This window comes from Siphateles boraxobius, unplaced genomic scaffold (assembly GCF_051911475.1).
Source record: "Siphateles boraxobius isolate OS27281-9 unplaced genomic scaffold, OSU_SipBor_1 26, whole genome shotgun sequence".
In the NCBI taxonomy this organism is placed as follows: domain Eukaryota; kingdom Metazoa; phylum Chordata; class Actinopteri; order Cypriniformes; family Leuciscidae; genus Siphateles; species Siphateles boraxobius.
In genome coordinates this window covers 15,000,225-15,011,041 of record NW_027508876.1, presented here as the reverse complement: position 1 = coordinate 15,011,041, position 10,817 = coordinate 15,000,225, and the positions used below count along the sequence as shown (strand labels likewise).

The 10,817-nt window shown below is 36.1% G+C and overlaps 1 protein-coding gene across 1 annotated transcript; it reads right to left on the bottom strand.

The window, feature by feature from the left end:
* Nucleotides 1-4,821: 4,821 nt before the first annotated feature.
* On the bottom strand, nt 4,822-8,474 carry ngdn (neuroguidin, EIF4E binding protein). Its single transcript, XM_077244473.1, has 11 exons — nt 8,383-8,474; nt 8,087-8,146; nt 7,906-7,977; nt 7,610-7,747; nt 7,066-7,150; nt 6,923-6,975; nt 6,241-6,355; nt 5,951-6,125; nt 5,667-5,814; nt 5,345-5,405; nt 4,822-5,259 (listed from the first exon to the last, which is right to left on the bottom strand). The coding sequence occupies exons 1-11, from the start codon at nt 8,404-8,406 to the stop codon at nt 5,240-5,242; spliced, it is 951 nt and encodes a 316-aa protein (XP_077100588.1). The 5' UTR covers nt 8,407-8,474; the 3' UTR covers nt 4,822-5,239.
* Nucleotides 8,475-10,817: the final 2,343 nt, after the last annotated feature.

Genomic DNA, 10,817 nt, shown 5'->3' with positions numbered 1-10,817 from the left:
TGCAATGACTACCCTTTTAAATTGCTAATCTAACCCTTTACACATCAGCAGGGTTCACTTGGAATGCTCCGAATGCAATGGGCAAACACGGTCCTCAAGGGTCAATGCCCTCTGCCCTGCAGAGTTCAGCTTCATTTCATTTTTTCTAAATGTAATAAATTTTCAGTGAAATCAATTTTGATTTAAAATAGTAATGCATATGTTAACAAACTGACCCACTGTACCTTTTATCATGCAGATGATTTGTATGAATTTATTATCACCAGCTTGGATGTGTTCTGTCAGTGCTTGAGGAAGGTAAAGTAAGTGGGGAACTGAAAAAAAAAACGAGTTGGCTTTATAGCACAGTCTCATTTCAGTAAACTGCTGGTTAGGTATGAAATATGCCACATGGCGTAAGAGACTTGGTGAAAATATGTTGGAAATTTGAGAGTAACATGTTTATTTGTCACCACAACAACTCTTAATAACTGAGTTGTTGTGGTGACAAATAAACATGTTACTCTCAAATTTCCAACATATTTTCACCAAGTCTCTTACCGGACGCCATGTGGCATATTTCATACCTAACCAGCAGTTTACAAGGATTGAATGGTTGTACTTAGTTGTGGGTGTATTAGTGTGTGGTTTTCTATAGAAACAGAAAATGCAGAGTAAATATTCTAACATTAAATATTAGAGACAACACACTGACAACATACATTATACTTCATCTCATTAAACGACAAATTAAACCCCATGTAGCCTACAATTTAAATCGATTGCTGGACGTCGTAATGGTATTGTAGCCTACATAAATCTGATTTAGCATTTTATTAGCAACCCCCACCCCACCTGTTCCACCCACTTTTTAAAACAAAGTTACGTCACTGATTTTTATGTTTATATGTTTACTTAAATGTTATATGGTGTTTTACCAAAGTGTCTAATCATTTTTACAGATAAATTGCTTTAATACCAATTACCAAGGTGACCTGTAAAATACTTCTGATGTCAGGAAAGCCAAATCAAGTTCTTATACCTGTCCTGACCTGAGCACAAGCTCTTATTCTAATCCTGAAAGCCTTAAATAACATTAAATAACAAAATAACATAAATTCCTTTAAATTGATAATATCACCTGTATATCACCAAACAAAAAGGTTTGAAAAAGCGCCCCCTGCTTGCTATAGCTGTAAATGTAAGCACAACAAAAGCTCACGTTGTTTTCCAAAGACGGATATTGATTACAGTGGTCTGTATCTTAAACCTGCAGTGATCATAAACCTGCATTGGTTACCTCCACTGTAACTGATTTCCCCACACACCTTAATGCTTTGATGTTAAAGCTAGAATGTCCACTAATGTGTTTATTTACAAAAAGGCATGAGTGGAGAAAAACAACTTAATTTTATTTTTATCTAAATTGTCATAAAACTGCTATTTAAATATATTACTCATATAGGTTATACAAAAAACCTGAATAAGCTGATATATAGAATGTAAACTGGCGGTAGCCTAGTCTATGAAAGGTACACCCCTCTAAGCTCACAGAAATGGTTAGACCCAAGTCTTCAGCAGCCAATGACACCGACCCGTTCATACTGATTTTTAACGCGTATTTTACGCGTATTTTACACGTAAAATACGCGTAAAAATTCGAGTGTTTTTGGCCCTCTTGGCTTTCCATACGGAAAAAGCGCGTCAGAAACGCGCGTTTTTTGCATCAAAACGTGCGTCCTCGACGTGTGGACTGCTATTTAAATGATATTGTTTCTGTGTGCAGGTGTTTTATGCCTCTGAAGTGTTTTTGTAACAAGAAAAGAAAAACAACTCTCGGTTTCAAGTTTTTATTTCAGCACCTCGGACAGTCCCTTAATCCCTTCGTTCGAGACACATCTCGAAAATTTTCCAGTTGTAATTCCGATAACACTTTACAATAAAGTTGCATACATTATTCTTTTTTTTTAATTGCAAAAACCACAAATTTCTGGCGCGCGTTTTCCGTGACCACAAAGTGCACGTTAAGAACGCGCGCTTTTATGGCAAATCGCGCGTCCCGCATGCTTTATGAATACTTTAGCTTGCCATCAGTGTTGCCAGATGTACGATAAATATCGTATTTGTACGATAATTTTGACCTCTGTACGATGTACGATCAATAATGAAAAAATCCCATAATGTACGATAATTTCAGAGTTTTCAGTCGTTCGTCCAAACACACATCCTACCGCTTCTCTCTCTGACCCAGAATAATTTTGCAGGCTCACCTGCCTGCACTTAAGCACGTATACACACACACACACAACACACACAGGCACCACACGTGTCGCCCGGCCCGCACGTCAACACTACTCCATCTAATCCATCCTACATGTTGGGATATATAGCTGTATTCTGCACGTTTACGTCGTGTACGATAATGCTCTTCCAAATACGACATTTTGAACTTCTGGTACGATAATTGGACATTTCCAATCTGGCTACACTGCTTTACAATACGCATGGAAGGCTGCACCGCGCTCGTTTTTCCAGGCGCGCCTATATGCCGCTGCGAGATGAAAAACCTCTCAACTTTTCAGAGTGCCGCAAGGTCATTTCACAAAAACCAACCGGTCAGCTTCGGTCTTTCCGTATTAACAACTTCGAAAGCTCGGCCGAACAGCTGATCATAGCTGTACAGTGCGGTTTTTATTTCTCATCTCCATAAATATAGCCTACTAAACCCTAGATTCAGTCCCACCTCGACTTAATCAAGGCCCACCCATCTGTCACGTTCTGCATCCGCCACTGAAATATAGGACGTCATCTGTTACCGCGCTTCATGACTGACTGCACTGCTGCGTGATAGCACATATGTCCCTTTACGCCTATCGTTGACTAATAGGGAAATGCAATATACACAACAAGCTTTTGTCACATCTTAATGTTTTCTTTTAGTTGAAAACATTAAACAATATGTGTAGGCCTAAACAAAAAATGTAAAGAACAAAATCATTTAGACCTAAGCTCAAGCAGTGTGAACTAAACATAACACTAGTAAAACAGACCGCTCCACTTATCGTAAATAACGTTCAGATACACACGAGTCAGCATATGGTTATCTTGTTTAGATTGTTTCACATTCATGTTGAGAAAAAAAATATTCACATGTCCGAGTGAGAAGTGTTGCGCTGCCGCTGACAGACGTTGCAGGGACACAGTGACAGATAACGAAGTTTCTAACAGCACTTTGCGTATTCTGTTATTAAACCGGTCTTCCTTAACGAAACTTAAAGGAAGCATATGTCTCAAAATCATTTTGCTATCAGTTAAGTTATCATTCTCGGCTCACTTGGGTTCAGCTGCGCTTACCGTTTGCAGTGGTGGACAGCTGTCTTTTGTCATTTCGACTGCTGTTTTCATATGATTTCTCATTATGGTCGTGACATTGTAATGACTCAGTATCATTAATTTGATTAAAAGTAATTCCATTTTGTAATATAATTTAGTAAAATAATTTTCATCCAAGTAATTCCAAACTTCGCGAAGACGACATTATGTGATCAATATAAACACGCTCAACAGCTCCACCCAGTGCATTTAATTATAACTGCGAGTTAGTGCTTGGGATTTATCATGGATTCACAGCATTTACGTTCAGCAAAGCAACGTATTAAAATTCCAATGGTATTTTATTTTTTCTAATAATAATTACAGACCGAATACTGTGCACACCCCTAATACTGGCACTCTGCTCTGGTGCATCAAATCAAGCACTCTGTGGTAATCTCAGGTAAACTGTCTGACCAGTCAGGTGTTTGTCATGAGACGTGTAGGCTATACCACAAAGTTGATGTTACAAATACGTCTTTTGAATATACTTTGTAAACTCATTGTCCCTTTAGCTCGGAGAGGTTTATTTTCCTTCTTCAATAAGTTTTCTCAATTTTTTTGTTTATTGTCTAATTCTTTTTTCTCTTTCTAATAAACCTTGCATTGCATTAGTCACTCAATTAATTATATTGTGCTTCGTTCCCACCCTTCTTTTGCATTAAGGAGGTTATCACAAACTAAGACTGTTGTGCTATCTTATTATCAATATATAGTAATGTAAGGTGTCGCCGATGTAACGGTTAGAACTTGAAGTGGCGATGAGATCTTAAAATGTATGGAAGGGGTCTTAAAAAAGGTCTTAAAAGGAATTAAATTTAATTCCATGATTCCTGTATATACCATGTGGGTGAACTATCCCTTTCAGGAAGGCATCTTAAAGGTCCTGAAATCTGTTTTTTTACAGTGTTATACAGTACACCTATTAGACATATCGAGACCCACTGGCCATAACAATAAACATCAAAATTTGAACAAATCCTGTGCACGAAACAGTTCTGCGTATCATGATTTTGAGGTCATTGCTCAGCATTATTTTATACTTGGGGCCACTGAATATTCAATAACATTGTTTGACTGCATTGACACTATCGGATTAGAACTTAACTGAGCTGGACGATGACACCGTTTTCTGCATAACCGCTTTATATATAAATGAACTAATTTAATAATCATCTTTACAACAGAACTAAATACACACTGAACTGACTTAAGCTGAACAATGTTATCACTATAAAGCTGCTTTGAAACAATCTGTATTGTATGCAGCGCTATATAAATAAAGGTGACTTGACAACTAAAGTTTTCAAATAATATAAGAATTGCATATTCTTTTCAGACAGCATGTTTCATCTGAAAGAAATATACTTTATAAAAAGTAAAAGTTATATGGCACCAACAGTATGACTTGGCCACATTTAATATAATCCAGCGATTTGGAAGGGACAAAAACCATTTAAAAACCAGCAGTTAAAAGTGATGGCCACTTTAATGGACGCGGACTGTACATGGGTTGAAATTTTTTTTTAACACTTGCCTGCATCACAATCATGCCTTCATTAATGGTGTAGAATTGGATTTTTTTTTCAATCAGCACAAAAAATGAAATTATATTCAATTAAATGTGAAAATATTGTAAACATATTACGATCCTAGCATCCATCACATTTACAAAAATGTCCTACAACAGAATGCACTTGGTTATGCTAATCTGAGATCAGCATCTTGCATTAACCAAAATTACATGAAAAGCTCCACACATATTTCAATATACCATTTTGTTCATGGAAGGAAAACAGAAACTGTCCCAAGCAAAGATTAGTTAGAATCCTGAAAAAAAAATGTTCTGTTGAAATTCCACTTAAACGTTCTCCTTTGCATCAGAGGTTTACTTGTGCTTCCGGAAAACTGAAAACATAAAATATGTATTAATATGCAAAACTGGAAGCTTATATTTTTGAAAGCACTCATAACATACAAAACAAATACTTACTTTTCTTTTTACTTTTCTTAATTGTTTTCTTCTTTTTCTTGGGTTTTGAATTACCAATATCCTATCAAAAGAGGAAATAGACACATTTTGTAAAATGAAGGATCTGAGATCAGCAGACGTGTTACAGCTCTCGTCCTCTCTGTCTTAGATTAACCACATGAAGCTTTTAGAAACGCTGCATTTCTACATGTTCAGCGTATGTGAGTGGATTTCAGCTGTTACAGAAAAATACACGTGCAACTACTGCTATTTGTCACTACAACGGCAACTGGAACTTTTGAAAGATATGCAAAACTACCCATGATGCCATTGTCCAGCTCACCTGTGATTCTCCCCCAGTCAGAACAGTGATGTCACCGAATCGTGTAATGTTACTCAGCTGTGATGCCATTCCCATCATTCCTCTCTTCCTGAGCCTCTGCTCGCGTGTCATACTGAGACGGACCATCATGGACTCCTCGTAGTTTTTCCTTTCACAAAATATTTTCCATGAGTATCAGGAAAAAACGTCTGAAAGACTATCAAACGCTTCATTTACATAATAATTGAAAACGTGAAACTAGGTTCAAAATACCCTCTATTATCTAGAACCTCCACATGATGTACCTGTTCTGTTCCTCTCGGCTCTCCCGCTCAGTCTGGAAGTCTCTGCGGTCTCGGATCTCCTCCGGAGCGTCGCTGTATTGCTGCCGGAGCTCCTGGATCACGGAGCTGCGGAGAGCCGCTTTCTTCTGTTTGTCAATGCGCTCCTTCAGCCGGTCTGCTTCCGTCGTGTCCCCATCTATGTATGGACAGGAGAGGGTTTGGGATGAGTGTTACCTGCATTTATGTCTCTACATCTGAATCCTAATGTGAAATAAAGATAAATTGAACTGTTACAAAATAAAAGGACTTACCATAGTGCATTGGAGCAATTCGAGGAGGTACGTATCTCCTGCCGGATGAAGGCTCTTTTCCCCCTTTTGTTTTTCCTTCTTCATCCTCATCACCTGAATTCTCAGATTCACTGAGCTGTGTGGAAGAAATGCAGCAATTTTAAATAAAGTTATATATACACTGCCCAGCCAAAAAACAAGTCGCTGATTGGATTTAAACAGAAAAATGCTTAAGAGTCTGTGATTGGATCATTGTTTCAGTGATTATTATGTTTGTAGCATGTTACTTGTTTTGCAACAGTTTTTCTAATCCTAATTGATTTTGTGTGTGTGTGTGTGTGTGTGTGTGTTTGTGTGTGTAGATTTTCAATTCTTAAACAACCATCTAGGAAGACACATAATGGGCATATTCCAGGACAATGTTAAGATGCATCAGGCTCAAATTGTGAAAGAATGGTTGGGAGGGAGGGAGCATGACGAATCTTTTTCACACATACATTTGCACCTCAAAATTCATTGAAAGCCTTTGGGATGTGCTGGAGGAGACTTTACAGAGTGCTCGACACTTGCATTGTCAATACAAAAATATATACTATAAAATAAATAATTACAATATGAAATATATAATATAACTACATATATTTTTATTATATAACATTAAAAAACATACTATATATCTTATATTACATGACGAGAGCTTTACCTTGCTAACCAGATTCTGAGGATTAGGGCGAAAGTGTAGAGGGTCATTTTCAGCTGGAAGAAACAACATCATTCATGTCAGTAAACTTGTGGTTCAGTCTTCTTAAAATATGCAAGCAATGACAAGAACATCAAAAATCTTACAGAGGCTGCCGGTCACTGCAGTCCGCACTAATTTATCAATCTGATATTTCAGCTTTTGATCTAGGGGACGCATCTTCTCCAAAACCTATACAACAAAGACAGAGAGGGGAAAAATACACTTAAAGCATAAGAACAGCATTAAAAGTAGTCTGCATACTGTAGAATAATGAAGTATATGGATTTATAACAGATGTGACCTGATGCGTACACTATGTGAATTTTAACTTATGTACCAGAGTCAGAAGTTTAACCAAGGCATGGGGCACAGATAAAGCTAATTTATTTATTAAACATGTAGTTTATTGCATTATCACATTTGATTTGAAGCCAGAACAGGCAGAATTCTGAAAACTGAGAATTTATTGTAGAGAATGAATCAGTTATTCTGAGGGATTTTACAAAAAATGGATTAAGCTCTTTTATTTGTTATATACAATTAAGGGAATATTGTCAAAAAAAACTATTCAATGAGAAAATATTAATAGAAAATATTCAATAGTCATTATTGAAAATTTATATTTGACAGTTTTTTTTTATGTCGTACCGTCCTTATGGTGACCAGCCTGTGGATGGCGCTGTTGTCCTTCAAACTTTCTCCTTCTGTCTTTAAACTGATCAAATGAGTGATGTCTTGCAAGTAAAACAGTAACAGATGATATCTCAAGTCCAGAAAAGACAAACCCTACAGCAAAAAGGAAAAGAAATGTCATAAACATTTTGTGTATGTGTGTGAGAGAGAGAGAGAGAGAGAGAGAGAGAGAGAGAGAGAGAGAGAGAGAGAGAGAGAGAGAGAGAGAGAGAGAGAGAGAGAGAAATTTAATACCATAGAAATAGTTCTACCTTAGAAGTCTGAAACGCTTTCTCTCTGACTTTCTTTATCATATCCCGGACATGACTTGTTACTGAAGCAACCTGGAAATATATGAGTGTCAATCATCATCATATCTTCTCCATATTCTCCTCATATCTCTGCATTATATCATCCAATTGTAATGCTGTCCATCTAAATTACATTACAGACCTGTTCTGTGAGACTGTTAAGTAGGCTCACGGCAGTGGGAAGGTCAGTGTCAATAGCATCCTGCAAAAGACAATTATATTAGTTAACAATTTGAATTTGGCAGAAAATAGAGATCATAAAGGCTATCAGGTTAGCCCATGTGAATTTGATCGCATTTTGTCATTTATCCGCGAAGTAACAGACAGTTCAATGGCAAACCGACGACAAAACTATAATATACCAGGTAGATTACAGCACATCTATGTATAATTTGAAATAATGACTAATTTATTTAGTAAAGTTAAAGAACAACTCACGTTTCCAACTGTGGTCGTCGCCATTTTGGATTAACCAAGTTTATACGGGTACCACGTACGGACAAAACTCGAAGCAAGCATTTCAGGGTGGGGAAAATCGCCTTTCGACAACAGCCAACATCTTTGTCAGGAGTCAGGAGTTGTGTGTTTCAACCATAGACTGTATAAAACAAGTTTTCAGCGTGCTTTAATTACTTCTAGAAATAAGTAAATCTGTATTAATAGGCCTATATCCAAAGTATTGCATTTGATGAAGTTTGTGAGTGTATAGAGAAAGAAATTCCCAAAATGAGTAAGATATTTGCAGAATGAAGAGAGAGGAGGAAGAAGAAGAAGCCCCTAGTCTTGTGAAACTAAGCTACATTATGCTGTGTCTGTAACAGGAAGGGACGAGGGAAAGTCACTATTGAAGTTCTTCGTAGCCTACTTCTCTTGTAACCATTTTATGATGCCATCATCAAGACTGTGTACCAGGTCTGATTAGGTCAACATAGTCCTATGAACCACACAGAATAACTTAATAAGCAACAGTGGTTTTAAAATCTTTAAGAGAATATTGTATCTTGTATTAGGCTACATTTTGCCTGCAGAGATGGAAACATATTTTGATACCAAGGTACATCACATAAACAATTCTGATGGAAAATACACCCACTCAATCTTTAGAGCACAAAAGATCTTTCATTTGGAAATAATCAAACATATCAGAGCATAATAGGCTAAATAGCCTAAACGATTAAATAAATCGATAGGTCTAACATCTGGATCTAGAATTCATAAATAAAAGATGAATAAGATGTATAAAAAAAAAATGTAATTCATGTATTCATACATCAATAAAAATAATACAATTAAATAAATTAGAATAAAAATGTTCGCATACAGGTTTTGGGGCATTTTTTAGCTGATAACTAGACAAACCAACATACATATAAATATAGCTGGATCAAAGTGCGTATGTCTACTTGTTTGTTAATTCACAATTCTAAAATCGACGTTCCTGAACTGTCTGCAGCGTTGCATTTCACCAGAAGATGGCGAAAGAGTCCATTTGCCCTCACATGCCTGCGACTGAAGAGTGAAGCACATTGAGTAATGAATGTATGCGAGTAACTGAGGACAGTTACTGAACTTTTTTATTTGAATGGTTGTTACATTATACGCAATTCTGACCTTTTAAATTCACATGTCTTGAAATAAAGATCTGCTAAAAAGCAAACATTGCTGCTAAGTTAAGAAATCTGACCAAAAAAGTTAGTCTTACGTTTTCAGGTTCAATCTACCAATCTACCTTTTCATTGTGCCAGGGGCTTGTTGCATAAACTGCTAAGACTATTCTTAAGACTAGTTAATCACAATTCTTTTTTCTTTAATACTGTTTTAGAGGGATAGTTCACCCAAAAATGAATTTTTGTCAACATTTACTCACCCCTCAAGTTGTTCCAAACCTGAATGAGTTTCTTTTTTCTGTTGAACACAAAAGAAGATATTTTAAAGAATATGTGTAACCAAACAGTTGATTGACTTCCATAGTATTTGTATATGCATTTTTACAATCAACTTTCTGGTTACTAACATTCTTTAAAATATCATATTTTGTGTTCAACAGAATAAATTCATAGAGCTTTAGAACAACATATGGGTAAGTTAATGATGACAGAATTTAGTTTTGGGGTGAACTATCCCTTTAAGTCAAGTAGCCTACATAAAAACGTAGATTGGTCTAATTTGATACCAAAATTAAGACTGATTGATAATCACTAGTTGGCCATAGTAGCCTACTCAAGACACAGTCAACATAATGGCTATGTATATATATATATATATATATATATATATATATATATATATATATATATATATATATATATATATATATGCAACTCGCTTCAGACTTAAAGAAAAAAATTAGATATCTGACTTTTAAATAGTTTATGCTAGGGATGCACCGATACCACTTTTTAAGGGTCGAGTACGAGTACCGATATTTTTTTCCTGGTACTCGCCGATACCGATACCGATGCCTGTTGTACTGGTGGGTTTTCTCGTTTTATGTGGCAATTTTCTAAGAACAACACAATGAGACTAATGAACAAATCAGCATCTTTATTTTCAACAACTTAAATAAACTTAAAAAAATAAATCATTCTTATTGTGCTTATCACAAATTTTCAAAGCCCAAATTTCACAGTGTCCAATAACCTCCAAAGGGCAAAACCAAGGACATAATGAATGTAATTTTTACCTGCCTGTCACAAAGTTGTCAAAGTTCTAAAGAAATCACAGACAACAAGACAATCAAATTTGTCATAAAGTGCCAAAGAAATCACAGAACAAATGTTTAACATAACACTGAGTAACAATGTAATCACAGCCGAAAGTGTAAAGTGAAATATTAGAGTGTACTATTAAATCTAGCAACACTATAACTGCAG